General features: G+C 34.8%; 1 protein-coding gene across 22 annotated transcripts in view; it reads left to right on the plus strand.

Moving 5' to 3' along the window:
* CREM (cAMP responsive element modulator) overlaps positions 1–17,924 on the plus strand; it is a 71,689-nt gene that overhangs the window by 9,570 nt on the left and 44,195 nt on the right. For 13 of the 22 annotated variants that reach the window (XM_020990412.2, XM_020990419.2, XM_020990411.2 and 10 more), the window contains exons 2-3: positions 1,539–1,640; positions 4,002–4,125. In XM_020990412.2, the coding sequence (XP_020846071.1) occupies positions 1,597–1,640; positions 4,002–4,125 (168 nt within the window). In that variant the 5' untranslated portion in view covers positions 1,539–1,596. Of the gene's footprint in view, positions 1–1,538; positions 1,641–4,001; positions 4,126–12,546; positions 12,600–12,908; positions 13,041–17,924 lie in introns of those variants that run through there. The other 9 variants (XM_020990407.2, XM_020990405.2, XM_020990406.2 and 6 more) reach the window with 5 other exon arrangements.

Genomic DNA, 17,924 nt, shown 5'->3' on the forward strand with positions numbered 1-17,924 from the left:
GCCAAAGAAAATGGATTTATGTACTGGTGGTGAGTTGAATTTCTACCTGGATTCTTTAGGATCAGACTTAGTGTAAAAGTTAAATAAAAGCTGAGGAAAATGTTGAGCCTCAAAATAACTATACTATTTCACCAGGGAAACACTTTATTTCCTCCAAGGGAGGATTTTGAGAATAACTATGGGGGAAAACTGGTCTCTCTTTTCCTTGAGGTTTCTGTTATCATCTGTTACCCTGTGGTTGTAGTGGCCTCAAAGATAGCACCTTATGTGTTAATTTGACAAGTGCTTAGCACAGTTGGTTGATAAGAAACGTTTTGTGTCTTTTCCCAAGGGCAGGGACTATATTTGTATTCATCTTTGTATCCCTAGTGCTTAACACAGTACCTGGCATATAGTAAGCACATAGCACAACTATGTAAGACAGCCCCTTGTCCTCAGGAAGCTTATGATTATTTTGGGAAGAACAAAAACCATCAAATACTAACATAAGAAAGCACCATTAATTGTCAAAATGAGTAGTCCAAAGGTATTTCCTTTTCTTATTCTATGATATTTAGCGTCCCTCTTTAATAATGGGTTGCAGTGTCATCATCACCTATTATTCTCACTGCGGCATGGTGTGGCTGCATTCATCATTGCTTTGTCAGCCTTAAAGATAGATAAATTATGCCAGTTTCATTGTTGGCGAATATGAACATCTTGGTAGTATGACATTAGCAATTTGGCAGTAAGAAAAGAGGAACTAATGAAAGTAATATTGTTTCTCAGCCATTTTCCCACTGATGTCACAGGCAGAAACAATTCTGTCCTTTAGCATTAGAATTAATAGATGTCCCCAGGTAGGCTTGCATGTCCAAGTGCCAATCTCTTTTCCTGAATTTGTTGTCCTAGTCATGCACTTGTACATATAAAGATGTCCACATGTAATTTTAAAAGACAATCCTTGAGAAATTTGGAATCAATGGCATTTTGTTTTATTAAATTGGTTAAAACAGCCTTCCTTTAGGTTGAAAGATGTCTTTAAACCTTTCACAAAATATATAATGTGTGTGGAGCACTGCCAGGCAGAGTATGAGGGAGATAGTAAGTATAGATGAGACTTGGAAGTTGAGTGGGGTTTCATTGTCAGCAAAATTGGAGCTTCATAGAATTTTAATCAAGTATTGTTGGCTCTTGGACTAAGGTGTTATTAATACATGTATTTGATTTTGATAAGGGACAACTAATAGAACTGAGGGCAATGAATATCATATTTTTTATATTTCAGACAGTTACTTTTAAGTTTTATACTGTAATTTTAGAAATCCATTGTTATGGTGAAAACTTTATTGTGACACATGAAACAGAAAATTAAGTATTTAAGAAGCAGATTGAAAGAATAATTGGAATTTTTACCTTGATGCTTTTGTCTTACGTCATTTTAATTGTATGAAAATTAGAATTATCTCTTTCCTGCTCTTATTTTGACAACAAAGTCTTAAATTGTTTTGATGGAAAATTTGTAATATCCCAAATTCAAAAGTATAATTTTACTGCAGGATAAATAGAAGAAGAAAGCTGGGAAGGAGCAAAGCATTGTTTACAAATGTCTTAATAATGAGCAAATGTGGCAGGAAAAAATATATTAAGACAAGTATAAGGTAGGTAAATTTATGTTTATCTGGTTTTAAAAAGTTTTACTTTGAAAAAGTTAAAGTTAGAATGATAGACAAATAAAAGCTATTTGTTCTCTTCAGCCTTAAATTATGTAGAAATAAACATAAACTGTGTATTCTTTCACTCAGCGATAATTTATTGAACTACTTTGTTTATAGCACTGTGTACACACACACACACACACACACACACACACGAAAATGGAGCGTGTGGCAAATAGTCTCAATTGGGCTAAGTAGCTGGATCAGAGAGATAGAAATTGTATTCATATTAAACTCTTGAACAAAAGAATATAACCTTTCTGGATGATTCAGGGTCATTTTTACTGTAATGTTCTGTAATATAAAATGCCCTTAGGGAATTGTTGCTATATTGATGCCTTAAATACTTCTAGCCTGCTGTGGTTTTGTTAGTTTTTATCTGTTTTTTATAGTTTTTCTGTCTCTTTCATTCTTGTAGGTCTTACTTTTTGCTGCTGACATTGTATCTGCCTGTAGAGCAAATAGCCTTCCCTGGTTTTGAATTGTCTGTGGGCTTGGAAACAAGATAATCAAGGTTTTTTGAATAACAATTGATGTAAGAGTAAATAGGCTCTGAGCCCAAGCCCTGTGGGTGCCTCTAGTGCATGGACTTCTTTATGTCTGATTCTAGTGTTTAGAGGGCTTTTTTTTTTCTCGGTTTTCATTTGAGTTCTGAATAGGTAAAGTTGCCATATTTAAGTTCCAGATAGGTAAAGTGTGTATAGTGCATAAAGTGTCTATAGAATAGTTTAGTCATGAAGTGATAAGAAAGGGCTTCTTCAAAAGAGGGGAGTTTTGAGCTGGCTCTTAAAGAACAGTGTTGCTTGTTTGAAGAAAGCAAGGCACTTGAGGTAGAAGAATTGGTATGATTAAAGGTGAAGAGGTAAGAATTATAAATCCAAATTGGATGATGAGAGGCAAATAGATTGGTTTGGCCTAGAAGTAAAGAGGCCAGGTTGAGGAATAACAAACTGTGAGCCTGGAAAATGAATGTGATAAGGTGTTTTCTGTATAAGGAGCAGTAAACTAAGAATGTTTAATTTAGAGTCGTAAATAATGGCAGGAGGTTATTGAAAGTTATTATGAAAGTGATATGATCACTTTTGAGAAATAATTGTTTCAGCAGCTGTGTTTAGGGTGTACTAGAAAATGGAGTATGGGCAGATTAATAAAAAGGAAGCAGATGTGATGAGGTTAGAAAACTTGGAAGTCAGGTGTTGACAGATATGGAAAAGAAATGGCTAGTCTGAGAAGCGTTGTTGGAGGATGACTATTTAAGATAATTTTTATTTCAATCAAAGTTCTGAATGATCCACTTAAATATTATATCTCTTTTTAGACTATTTTGGTGAAAAATAAATTATTGTAGTAGTATTAAATGGGAAAGGGGGTATAAGATCAGGAAGATAAATTTTAAATGGTCATTTTAAAAAATGAATTGTTACATATTTCATTTAGTGAGCATACCATTTAAAAGATTTCATATTTTCACTTTTTAGTTTTCAATTAGAGTTATCACAAGATTACTTAGTCTTCTAGATAAAAATTCAGGGTGATAACTTATTTATTTAAATTAAATTTGAAAGGAAACGGAAAATATTTTTAAAATATCCCTATAAAAATGGATCAGTTTCTTAGAAATGACTACATGGATGAGTTTCTTAAAAATGACCAAAGCTCTCTTACATGTCTTCAGCTTCACAAGGATAAAATTACATGGTAGACTTATTTATCATTAACTACATGACTAAAAAGTTAAATTACTCTTTTTATAATACTGTGTTATAGACATGGGCAGTTTGAATAAATGATGCGTAAATTATTTTCATAGAATAGAGATAGCTTTAATTTCTTCATCTGTAAATTGAGAGGAGGTGGGCTATATCATGAGATCCCTGCACATTCTAAATATATGATGTTATCTTTCCATGCCAGTATCAGCAATTGTGGTAATAACAATAATGATATCTCACATTTATATATTGTTTTATGATTACAAAGGACCACCTACCTTTTGAAAACTTTTGATGGAAGTTTTATTATAGATAATTAAGGAATAAGCCAACAATTTATATCATTCAGCTATAGGTGATCATAGGAGAACAATGGTTTTTAAAATCTGCATTCTTTGGGCAATGTCAATAGAATAACTTGCCTGGAATTTAGAGATTGAGAATTTGTACTATACCATACATTCTGTAGGATAAAGCGTTCACTTTGAAAGTAAAAAAAATTCTAAAAATGAAATTATGTCAGAGTCAAACATAAATAGTGATTCTTGAAATAGATGCCTAATGTTTTTATTTTTTTTTCTTTTCTTTTTAGACAAATGACCATGGAAACAGTTGAATCTCAGCAGGACGGAAGTGTAACAGATTCCGTAACAGACAGTGATTCTACTCATGTACAGACTCAGACTGGTCAAAATTCTATTCCAACCCTAGCTCAGGTAAATTAAAATAGAAGTGATAGACAGAAACTAATAATAAAGTTGAAAATATATGGAAATAAGAGCTGTGGCTCTATACTTGTTATTTTCTTGGAGGTGGTCTTTAATGTTGTATATTCTTGGATAGTAATTATTCTTGGATAGTAATTATTTCTAATGCTTATGTTGAAGGGAATATTGATATTTTAATGAGCATATAATAGCAAAAAATGAAACTCCAGAAGAAGAAAAAAAGCAAGAAAAAATATATAAACCTTATAAAACATTCAAAAAGAATGGTTGGTATAGAGTTGTCATGATAACCATTACATAACAGTAAAATTGAGTTATTTTTTTAAGTGCCCGCTAGTTACTTTTATTATCTTTGACTATTGGTATTTGAATATAAATATAAATTTGAACATAAAATATATGGGTCTGGTTATTTAGTACTTTAAAAATCCTGAAGGAGTATTTTTTGGAGGTTGAGGTGAGTTTTTAGGGAAGGTGGGTTGAGGACTGTGAGAGGTGGACTGTCCTACTACAGGTGCTAAGCTTGCTGGTAGGAATCAGTTAAGTATTTATTGAGCACCTTCTCTGAGCTAGAGACTGTTGCTGCCCACTGAGAATAGTTACAAAGACAACAAGGAAACATATCTATCCTCATGGAATTTGTGATCGACCAGGGAAGTTAACAAGTACATAATACGGAGTGTCCCAGAAGTCTTGGTACACTTTAAAACTATTAAACTTTATTTTTTTAATTCACAACATAAGTCCTCCAAAACAGGATTTTCATATATAAAGTAGAAAAACAAAAACAAAAAAGGGGCAGCTAGGTGGTGCAGTGGATAGAGCATCGGCCCTGAAGTCAGGAGGACCTGAGTTCAAATCCAGCCTCAGACCAAACACTTGACACAAGCTGTGTGACCCTGGGCAAGTCGCTTAACCCCAATTGCCTGAAAACAAAGAAACAAACAACAAAAAAACCACATATAAAGTAGAACACAAATAGAAGAGTGTGTGCTTAATTAAATGTTACTTTCAAAAGTGGCTAGTCTTCTCTTCCCTTACTTTCAAAATTGGCTCTGTTTACTTCTGTTTTCTGTGCACTTTAAAAAATATTGTAATGCCCAGTTTGTTTGTTTTTTTTAATGGCATGATTAATACTTCCCCAACTCCAAAGCCCTTCCCAGTTAAAAACAGGAGGAAAAAAAACGCAAACCTTTGTAACAAAGAAACAGTCAAGTAATGAGCATAGTCAAACAAAAGGGCAATGGTGTCCAAAAAAGATCACCTTAAGTCTCTCACTTGTTAGGTAGGAGGCGGGGTAATATAAGTCATTCTAGCTCTGGAGATAGGGTTGGTAGTTGCTTTGATGGAAATTCTTAAGTGTTATCCAGTGTTACTGGCCTTGTATAGATTGTTCTTCTGGTCTGCTTTCTTCACTCATTATCAGTTTGTACCTCCCAGGATTCTTTGAAGTCACTTAAGGCACATATTTCTTAAGGCACAATAATATTCCCTTATATTTTTTTATGCACCACAATTTAGCCATCTCCCCCATTTCCAATTGTCTTATCTCTCTCTCCTCCCATTTTTTCCTTTGAAGTACCATCTCCTGCTTGAGGATTAGGACGTTTGTTTTGCTTGTGACTGTTCATTCCCAGTATTCTTCTTTATACTACACCCCCAACCCCCCAATTTTTGCAGATTTTCCTGTTGAGTTTAATTTATTTCTATTCCAAATTCTGTGTAGGTGATTCGGACTGCCATTGTCTAATTCAGATGGGGGAGAGGGTCATTTGATGCCCATCACCCCAACTCTTCTTCCATATTTGTTATGAGGAAAAGTAATTTCCACTGTTCCTTCTTCCTTTCCATATTAGTGTATTCCTTTTATTCTCTGCTCCCTTTCCTCTCTTAAAAAGCATCAGAACAAAACCAATCCCCACCTCACCCCCCCTCTTCTGTTTTTTTTCGTATTTAAAACCCTCTATACCTTTTGAAGATACTACATTTCTAAAGGGATACTTACTTATTTTTTCCCTGTTAGAATATTAATACTTCATCATTTTGCAGCCCTTTTCAGTTGCTCAAATAAGTTTACCTTTCTAGTTTTTACTTGACTCTTGTGTTTGTATTTCAAGGTCCAACTCAGCTCTAGTCTTTTCGTCAGGAAATCTTGAGAGTGCTCTATTCCATTAAAGGTCTATTTTTGTCCTTTTAAGACTATATTCAGCTTTGCAGGCAAGTTGGTAGTAAAACTATATTTTTTGCCTTTTAGAATATTATATTCTGAGATCTCTTATCTATAGTAGAACCTTTCAGGTCTTATGTGATCCTGACCGTGATTGATCTAATAATAATGATTCAGCCCAATGTTCTAGCCTGTCAAGATTTTTTTGATCTTTTATTGCATCCTGTGTTCACTATCCCTCCAAACTTTGTCTCATTTTCAAATTTTATGAATACTATTAGCTATGCCATTGTCTAAGTCATTGATAAAAATATTGGGCAGCACAGTACTCAGATCTCGGGGGTATTTCACTGGAGACCTCCTGCCCTGTTGCTTTTGAAGTGTTAATTAGTCTTTGAATCTGGCCATACAACCAATATTGAATCCATCAGCTTATTGTTTAATCAGTGTATATATATATATATATATATATATATATATATATATATATTTATATATATATATATACATACATACATACATGTGTTGTGTGTGTGATATATATATATATATATATATATATATATATATATATATATATATATATATATATATATATATATATATATATATATATATATATGTCTTCTTCACAGGGAATAGTATTATATATTTTATAAAAAATCTAGGTTAACTGTATTCACCGCACTCCCCTCATCTACTAATTTAGTGATATTTTCAAAACAGGAAATGAGTTTAGTCTGGTATGACCTGTTCTTGATGAAACCATGCTGGCTGTTTGGATTTAAGCATTCCTTTCTAAATGTTCATCAGCCACCTCTTTAATAATCCATAATAAGATATTCGCAGGAGTCAGTTAAGCTCATTGGCCTGCAGTTTGCAGACTGTGTTCTATTCTCTTTTTTGAGAATTGACTGGTGCTTAATAAATGTTGATTGTTGGATTGATTGAGTTAAACAAGATTTATTGTGGCTAGCTCTGGAAATCAAAGATAGTGTGGTTTTAAAAAGTTATTGCTGTAAGGTAGTTTTCTTTTATGAGAAAGACTTAGAAAATGCCCAGAAAAAATATTCAAAACTTTTAACTGAATCATTTATCTCATACCTAAATTATTCCAAATGTAAATTAGCCATTTAATATCTAAATTATTAATTTAAAATCAAGAAAGTCTCAGAGGTTTTGCTATAAATAGGTTTTAAAAAATTATCAGTCAGTAAGCTCTTATTAAGCACATGCTCTATGCCAGGCACTGTGCTAAGTATACAAAGAAAAGAAGCTAGCATTCACTATTATTAAGGAGTTTATAGTCTCTTAAAATTACATGTAGGTATTGAGTGAGAACTTGGTGCTTTAAAAAAATATGCATATCCATATTTACATATTTCTCAAGCCAACGAACTCCTTTTTTCTCTACCTAAATACTTTGTTATGTTAGTTGATCTGAAATAGATTTTAATAATAAGTTTCACCAAGTCAAATTTAAAATTCATTTCTTTTTTAGACATATCAAAATTATTTAAAACAGTAAAGATGGTCTTAATTCTCTTATCAAGACAGTTATAATATGCTTCCATATATAAACCCCATTTATATATTGTTCATAGTGAACCTATTTAATGTAAAAAGGTACATTTGATTTAAAAACAGGTTGGTGTAAAATTTTCCATTAGTGTGTTAAAAAAAGAAAGTAGAAATAGCAATAATAACTGAGAAAGTAGAAATTTAAGTAGAAATCACTCAAACACATATGAGGAAAAGGAAAGGTAACATGAATAACATGTTAGTGATTCTCAGTTTATGTAATTAAACCTTCAGAATGTAATAGTGATAGTGCTGTGTATATAAGTTGGTTTTATATACATTCTGTTTTGATTATTTCATTACAAGAAGGTAGGTGTGCCAGGTAGTGTTATCCATATCTTTTTGATGAGGAAACCGATTGGCCCCAAGCATCACAGTTAATAAGTGACCAAGTTGTGATATGAATCCAGGTTTCCTGATTCCAAGTCTCATGCTCTCTAAAATGTTACTTTGGTTTATAGAAGTGGATCCATTAAGAGATTGCTTTTTTCAATAAAATTTGATCATACAAGGGGAGAAGAGAATGGCATATTAGCAATATTGAATAGAAAAGTCAAGGTGAAATCTTTTTAAGTTTGAGGAAACTTGAACATATTTGTTAGGTAGGATCTTGTATAGATTGAGAGATTGTATGTGTATGAGAAAGAAAAGATGATTGCCGGAGGAAGTTCCTAGATAAGGCAAGAAAGAAGGTAAAGATAGAGGGATTAATTAGGGGTATGTGTTTCTCAGAGACCCAAGAGAGGAGAATGGCAAAATGAGGGATTTATGAGTGTATAGGTGAAATTTGAGGACTGGAAGTTGGAAGTTTGGGAACCTCTTGTCAGATGGCTCCACTCTTCTCAGTGAACTAGGAGGTTTACTATAAAGCAAAGGAGACTTAAAAGAGGAAAAGGTTTGAAATAGGTGCTGTGGAAAATGAAATAGTCAAACGAAAAAGAATTGCTAAATAGCAATAGAAGGAAAATCTGGCTAAGTTGAATGGAATGGAAATAGCAGAACATACATATTTCTGTGTTTTAGGCCTCTGTAAGTTTCTCTGTTTTACCATGATTTTTTTAAATGAAATTTTTCCAGATAGGGAAAACGTAGATAAATACTCAGAAGAACTAATGTATTATTTTGAACAAATCTTTAAAATTTGGCCTAGGTATGGTTAATGTTACATAGGACATAGTGTTGCATGATGTAATAGAGGTCATGAATAGGATATGATAGCAAGATTCCCTGTAGGGGAGGATTAATTTAGTGCTTTATTTACCTTTCCCTCCCCCCCCCCCAGTTTTGGGGGAAATAAAAAATACAGAACTACAAAAAATTGGAGCCAATACATTGGTGCTTTTTGTAAACTTAGGATTTTACCTTTCCCTTGTGATAGGTTCAATAAAAATAAAGCAATATTACTCTTACTAAGCTCAAATTTATCCCAGATGACTGAAGAATATGGTGTTCCGCTTAACTGAGTGTTAGGATATACATAATACATGGATTGTTACTTTACAGAGAATTGATGAGTCATATATACCTAATACTTATAACTGTATAGATTTTTTTAATGACTCCAGATTTAGCACTGCCTCAAATTCATCATTATGAATATTCATTATCCTACAGTACTATAGATCTAAAATGGGTGTAGGAAATGAGGCTGAATTTATATTGACTCTGTTGACTTTTAATGAAAGTGAACCTAAAAAAGAATCCCTTATTTCAGTTGTTTCCTTGTCGTTTTTATTTTTTTAAAAGTGTATATGAAATTGCAGATTACTTTAACTTTACAGTTTAGAGAAGCATGATACCACAACTGCCTAGTTAATACATTTTTATTTATTCAATAAAGAACAAATGAGGGCAGCTAGGTGGTGCAGTGGTTAGAGCACTGGCCCTGGAGTCAGGAGGACCAGAGTTCAAATTTGGCCTCAGACACATAACACTCACTAGCTGTGTGACCCTGGACAAGTCACTTAACCCCATTACCTAGACAAAAAAAAAGAAAAGAAAAGAACAAATGGCCTAAGCAAAAGATTGTCAGGTGTTTAGTTGAGTTAGAGTTTGAATAGTTTTTGAAATGATGATTGATTGTTTGCATTTCTAGTTTGAAAAGCTGTCTCTTGATACACTTGGACAGAATTTATGCTTTGGGCTGTTGGTTTTACTAATAGAAAAATTTTAAGTCTCTTAGCGAGTTTAGATGCTAGTGTTTAGATGAGTTTGTCAGATATATTTCCTGAGATTCTTTCCCCTCTCCCCACTTATTTGTTTCTTTTTGTCAGATTTGTTAGTTTTTGTCTCCATAATGTTTGAATGTATGAGGGACAGACATAAAAACACGTATATTTGAAAAGATTATGCACTGGATCTAGACTATCTCTTTGTTTTGGCAAATAATAGTCATAAAGCACTGGGTATACAGTTTAAGATGTTAGAGTAAAGTGCTGCCAGTTCACTTCAGTCACTGAGGTATTTTATCCTCAGAGCATTTTAGTTTACACTTTGACCTTTTCTCAGAATTTTTTGTTACTTTGTTTTTTGTAATCTAGTATTAAAAAGACCCTTTAGGTTTGCTTACATAAAGTTAATAAGAGCTCTTCTGTTCCAACCTGCATCTCAAAATGGCTTTTTTACATAGAACCCAAAGTTTCAAACTAGAACCCTATCAAATTTTGCCGGAAAATTAATGTGAAGATACTCCTTCTGTTTGTGGATTATAACACCCTTATGCCTTTATGGTCCTTCAAAGTGGATCCACCCAACATATCAGAAGAAGCCTTCTACCATTTGTTTTAATAGCTTGTTTGTACCAGTACGTCACTCAAACTGCCTGTTTTCCTTTGCTCTCTTCATATGACTGCTCTGCCTTCTTTTCCAGTCTTTCATATCCTTGATTTCTTTTAAGCCATTTCTCACACATTGTTTATAATATCAGATACCCTACTTAGACTCACCATGTATCATTCTCTTGTCCTTTGTCTTAACTGAAATTCACCTCTTTCATAGTGGCATATTACCATGGGAATATTGGTATTAGAGGTGAGTTCTTTATGCTAGCAGTCATTGATGAGCATCGAAAGCATTGATTAACTTTCCAAATTTGATAAACTGATCTCCTTTACCTATTCAGTTCTGGGTTCATCGACTGTCCTTATTGCCCATCTAAGATGTGTATTTTTAATGGACAAACTCAGTGGACTGTCATATCTGGCTATATTCCATAATTTGGGCAATATGGATTTTTCATCTACTTGTTTTCTTATTGTAGATGGACTAAGATTTTGAATTACTATGACTTTTCTTAGGAATTTTTCAGATATTCTAGGAGTTGATGTCATTAGTTCAATGTCATCTGTGCACAAAAGAACGTTTGGAGAAACTGACTACCTGCATTTCTTTTGCTTGGATTTTGCTCAGTATCCTCCATGACTCTAGCATCATCTTACATGAACGTCTTGCTTTTTTATACCTTTCTTAATGCCCATAATAAGCAGACCATTGATTGAAGGGCTTATAATCTTTCTTCAACCTGCCTTTCAGTCTTATTACACATTACTTCCATCTATGTTGTGGTCCAACCAAATTGACCTTCTTACTATTCCTTATGCACAGAAGTCCTACTCCCACCTTTGTGCTGGCTATCCTTCATGCCTGGAAGATACTTCATTTCTTCCTCACCTTAGCCTTTTAGGAATCCCTTATTTCCTTTAGAACTCTGCTCAGGTAACACTTTCTATATGAAACCTTTTCTGATTGCAACCCCTTCCCAGCAAGTTGTTAGTGCCTTTTCTCATCCCATTACCTTGCATACCCCTAACATGTGTATGTAAGATCCTTGAAGGCAGAGATTGCTTTTTTGTCTTTGCATCCTCAGCATCAAGCATAGGTCCGACATATAGTAGGCGCTTCATAGAAAATGCTTGTTGATAGGTTGCATGTTATAGCATCTTCAGAATCTTAGAGTTGGAAGGGACTTCAAAGGCCATCTAATCTAAGCTGTATCAGACCCAAATCCCATGCAGGGTGTCTCCTGATAATCTAGCATCATTTCAGACTTTTAATGAGGGGGAATACCCCATCATTTCTCTGAGGAGATCATCCTACTTTTTAGATAGGTGTAATATTTGGAAATGTTCTCTTACATAGAGCTTACAGTAATCAGTGCTACTCAGTGCTATGTACCAGGCAACCATCTGTTTTTTTTTCAACTTCACCTAATTTCTCCTTGTACATCCCTTTTGTATACAAGCAAAACAAATCTAAGCCTTTTTCCTCATGATATCCCGTGAAGTACTTAGATCCAGTTAAATTCAGCAAGTGCTTATTAAGTGCTAAGACAGTTATCATGTCTGTTTCCTTCACCCATCAGCAAGATTTTATTTTCTCTATACCTCACAGTCATTTTTATATTTAAACAGTTATATTTAACACCAGTTTCTTATTAACGTATTTAGATCAAGTCCAGCCACTCTTGCAAGTGCCATTGACACTTTTTCCATAAGGTACTCCAGGTACAGTCCTTGGTATGCTCCTTTTGTTGGTTCTACTTTTTGTCCTGATTTGAAGAGACCACTTTGTTGGTTTTACCTGCAGATGTTCTTAGGATGATCTGGCATAATTCATGAGACTATAGCATTTAGAGGTCATTTAATTCAACCCCCTCATTTTAGAGATGAAGAAACAAACCCAGGAAGGTGAAGGAACCTGCCCAAGGTCACAGACGGTGAGTAGCATCCCTGGGATTTCAGCCCCATCCTCTTGACTTAAAATCCAGTCCTCTTTTTGCTGCATTACACTTGATGGTGACCTAGCCAAGGTAGAGATTATCTCTGGTAAGTTCCTCAAAGCAAACATTGTAGATAGTAGTTACATCATATCAAACCACAGTGCTCAGTTAAATGATTTAGTGCTTGGTTATAATTCAGGACTTCAGTAGCTCTTGAACTTTATTTTGCTTCAGGGTTAGAGATGCCACTTTGCTGCCATTTAATTGCTGTAGAACTGACCTTATGATTTCTGTTGTTCATGACAGACCAAGGAACTTTCCTGTGGGATTCTTGTGAGGGAAAAGGCATACGGAACTTAGATTGATTTAATGGGCGCCCTTTCTCTGGTGTACTTTGGAAACCATTCCAAAAGCTACCTCAAAGGTAGCAGGCAAGAGGTAAAAATATTCCTAGAAATAGTGGTGTCCATTCTAATAGGGGACAAAAGAAAATCAGGGTAGATTAACTGGGATTAGAGATACGGGTGATAGGGTTCATTGAGAGATGATTATGTAATAAAGGAAAGCTATAAACTACAGTGGAGTGTGTGCTTCTAATTAGAACAGAAGTTGATCAGGTGACCTTGATGAAGTGACCTGTGGCTCTTTAGTCTATAGAGTGGGCATTCAGAGAGTACAAAGAAAAAAGGTTAATTTTATACTTGTTTCATAAGAAGAATTCAACTGAAGAAATGTCATATACTGGTTAAAAGTTCTTTTTTATGTGCTCTTTGAGTTATGTGTATTACTTAGGATTTCCAGTCAACATTTTGCCATGCTTTGAAGGTTTTCTTGGTCCTACAAACTCTAACACATTATTTGGAATTTAGTATTAATGACCTAAATTGAAATACTAGCATTATTATTGCTATTATTACTATTATTCTTTCAGAGTTTTTACTCTTTTAAAATGTAGGTTTTTAGAATGCCACATTCATAGTATGTAGTAACATTGCTTTATGAACCTCTGTTATTGGTAAAAGTCAACGTTTTACTATTTTGGAGTTTCTTTTATATATGAAGATACTATAGACCTAAAGCAAAAATATAAGTATTTTTTAAAAGTTGCGTTTGCTCTTGCCATGTGTCACTTATGTTTATAAGATGACCCAGAAAATTTTTGTGGAAAAATTCAGGCTTTTGAATTTCATATTCCTTAGCTTATTGGGAGGGAAAAAAAGCCTAAGTGGTAAAAAGTCTCTACAGCATCATCATGGTATAATTAGATTTGGAGTCAGAGAACTTGAGTTTAAATTCTGCTAATCTCACTATATTTTAGAACCATGGGCAGACCTTCATTTTGCATCTGAAAAATGTTGGGGTTGGACTTTGAGGTCCATTTCAGTTTTAATTTCTGTGATCCTCTGACCTTTAGAACTGCTTAAATTGCAAACTAGGGGAATAAGAAAGGTAACCTTTATCTCATAACAATTACACTGGAGAAGATTTTTTTTTAAAACCTCTCAAACCAGAAACTTGATTTACATACTTTAAATTGTAGGTTTTCAAACGGCTTTTAAAATAAAATCCTGTATAGATTTTTGCAGTCACTCATTGAGTCATAAAGATTTTAGGAAGACAGTTATTTTTTTAAAAATGGAAAGTTAGCAATGAATAATGTATGGTAGAATGTTCACTGTCATATTAAGTCCTGGTTTTCCAAAAGTAAATTAAGTTATTTTGAGGATCATCACTTCAATTTAATATTTTTCTGGGGTGAATATTTCATTATGTCTTAGTTTCTTTTTCAGAAGTTGGGTGAGTGGGAGAAATGAGATGAGATTAAACTCCAAATCTTTTTGTTGTTGTTGTTGAATTAGTTGGTCTGCCATTTCTTCCAGTAACAGAAAAAGGCTGAGCTTTTAAAGACTAATACATATTCCTATGAAGTGGAGTAATGAGGTAAAGAATGATGGACTAGAGTTGGGAGGTCTTTTTTATTTTTTTAAAGAATTCTAGTTTTTTCTGAGAATACTAGAATAATCATTCTGATATTAGTGGTCAGGAATTTCATTGAAGGACTTGTTTGTATGGAAACTAATGTGCTAATTAATAAACTAGAAACTTTGAAACTGTTTTTCTAAAATAAGCTTTTATTTATTGATGTCTTTTATTTTTTAATATTGTCATAGTTTTCTACAGTATCTTTCATCTCAGAGAGCCATCCCATATAACTAATAATATTTTTTAAGGCAAAAAAAAGAAGAGGAAAAAAATCAACACAATCAATAAATTGAAAAAAAGTCCAAAAACATGTGCAGCATTCGTGTGTGGGGTGGGGGTGGGGTGGGGTTGTGTTGGTGCTTTCCATTTATTTTGTTGTTGTCATTATGTATATTGCTTCTTTAGCTCTGTGTGCTTCATTCACCCTGAATCAGTTCAGCAGCTCTTTCTATGCTTTTCTTTCTTGACCACATTTATCATTTTTTTGAGCACAGTGGAAGAAGGGGAAGGAAATACACATTTCTGTAATGCCTTCTATATGCTAGCCACTGTGCCAAGAGGTTTTTACAAATATGACCTCATTTGATTCTTACAACAGCCTTACAAGGTAGGTGCTATTATTATCCCTATTTTTCAGTTAAGAAAATTAAGGCAAACAGATTGAGTGACTTGCTCTCAGGGTCATAAAACTATTCAGGGTCTGAGGCCAGTTTTGAACTTACTTTTCTGAATTCAGGCTTAGCTCTCTCTATCTACTCAACTACAGGTGAATTAGCTTAGTATGACTCTGATGAAGTGATCTTTCTTGCCAAAGCAAGACTCTCTTCGTGTGCTCTCTCTATACATACGTCTTTTTTTTTTTGCTTCCCCTTCTTTCTGACCTTCACTCTCCATCAAGTGGTCCCTTCCCAGCTGCCAATGAACACTCCCAAGTGTCTCCCATGCTGAAAAATCCCTCATCAGACTCCACCGTCCCCTTATAGTTCTTTATTTCTCAGCCAAACTACTTGAAAAAAATCTGTCCTCATTGCCTTCGCTTCCTCTCGTCACTTCTTTGGATGTAGGAGCTTTGACTTTGTTATCTTCTTCTGGTTGTATGTTTTGATCTTCTTTGTCACCAAAGAAAGATTCTGTGTTCTGACTTTTTTTTTTGCAAAGTTTGCTCATGATCCCAGCCAGTTTCTTGAGTTTTAAACTCTTTGTTAACGGTAGGGATCTACTTCCAGTGTAGAGAATGTGCTGTCCCAAGCTTCGAGGATTTTATGCAGCTGTTTTCAGAGATACTTCTAGGAACCTGTAAGTTTTCAGTTCTTCCAAAGTGGTATGATCAAGGTCGAGGTGTTTATTCCTTTCCTGGCCTGTGCTCTGGTCTATGAGTGAGTACAAACACTTTTCTCTCTTGAAACTGTGAGAAGGATTCTCTCTACACCACCACTATAAACTCTATCACGCCAGCACTCCTCTCCACCTCAGTACTGCCACCCAGAATTGTGACCAGATCTAAGCACAGGCAAAGCAACAGAATCCTGCCTCAGCACCAGCAAAGAGATCCCTGCAATCCCCCTCTGATCAGCCACTTGATTCCCCCTCAGTCTGTGGTCCAGAAGACTGTGTCGAGCTTTTCTCTCACTGCAGGCACAGACTTTTCCTACTGACCTTCTAAATTGTCTTTGGTGTTTATGGTTTGAGAAGTCTGGAAACTGCCACAGCTGCCCGTGATTCAGTCCTTTGAGGCCTGGTCTTTGCCTGCACTCCCATGCTGAACTGCATTTCTCTTCCAGCCCGGTGCAATAAACCTTTTTAATCAACCATCCAGTTTGTTTTGGGCTGGAGGTTCTGCTGCTCTAGAATTCTTTACAAGTATTTGGAAGGGGTTTGGGGGAGAGCTCAAGCAAGTCACTGCTTTTACTCTGCCACTTTGGCTGTGCCCCTCACTCACTTCTTAACAATGTGTAGTCTGCTTTCTAGTCTCAACACTTAACTGAAACTAGTCTCTGAATTTATCAATGATGTTTTAATGGCCTTTTCTCAATCCCACTTCTTGACCTCGTCAGCATTTGATACTGTTGAGTGCCCTTTTCTTCTGAGTACTTCTCTACCCTATGGGTTTTCTTGAGAATGTTTTTGGTTTTTTCCTCCCACGAGATGACTATTCTTTCTCCTTTGCTGAGTTGTTATCACCATCATGTCACTGTGGAGTGTACCTCAAGACTTTATCCTCGACTCGTTTTCTTCTCTTTCTGTACTCTCTCACTTGGCAACCTCATCATCAACTCACATGGGTTTATCATCACTATTCTGATAATACCTAGATCTGTCTTTAACCCTGACCTCTTTCTAACTTCTTTTGCATGTCTTGAACTGCTTGCATTGGATGTTTCAAACTCGATGTCCTGTAGACGTTTCAGACTTAACATAATCGAAATAGAATTTATTATCTTTGCCCCCCAAACTATCCTCCCCCAACCTTCATTATTTCTGTCAGGCACTTGTCCTTACCCTTATATATTCAGTAACTTTTAGCCAATCTTGCTGATTCTATCCTTACAGTATTTCTTTACCTCTATTTCCTTCTCTCCATTCACACGTGTACCACCTTAGTCACTTTAGTTCAGATCCCTTATCACCTCCCTGCCTAGGTTATTGCAAAAGTCTTCCCATCTTGCTACTCCATTCCATCCTCTACACTACTTTGAAAGTAATTTTTATTAAGCACAGCTCTGATCACATGACTTCCTTATTGAAAAAATATCCAGTGACTTCCTGTTGCCTTAAGGATGAAATATAAACTATTTGGCTTTTAAAGCCCTACAGAACTTGGCTCCAACTAATACTTGCAGCTTCCCTGGGCATTACTCCCACTTCCAGCCAAATTGGCCTTCTTTGCATGTCATACTTGACACTCTGTCTCCCAGCTCTGTGCTTTTGTTTTGGCTGTCCTCCGTGTCCAAGAAGGAACGCACTTCCATAGCTCCATATCTTAAGATTTCCTCTCTTCCTTGAAGATGCAGCTCCTTATAGTTAACTACTTTGTATTCACTTTTATGTTTATGCTGTATATATTTTTACGTATACTTGTCTTTCCCATTAGAATGTTTTCATGAGTACTTGTTAGTTTAAATCCTGAGTTTTCTTTAAGATTTGGCTCAAACTTCGTCTACACTGGTGACTTTCTACCAAAATTATTTGACTGTTTTATATATATACATACATATTTATATTTATATTATTTACATATATGTATCTTTTTTCCACTGGATATATCATAAGGTCTTTGAGAGAAGGGACGGAGGGCAAACTTTTCTACCTCTGTTTTCTAGTACAATGCCTGGGACATAA

This window comes from Phascolarctos cinereus, unplaced genomic scaffold (assembly GCF_003287225.1).
Source record: "Phascolarctos cinereus isolate Bilbo 61053 unplaced genomic scaffold, phaCin_HiC Scaffold_1;HRSCAF=81, whole genome shotgun sequence".
In the NCBI taxonomy this organism is placed as follows: domain Eukaryota; kingdom Metazoa; phylum Chordata; class Mammalia; order Diprotodontia; family Phascolarctidae; genus Phascolarctos; species Phascolarctos cinereus.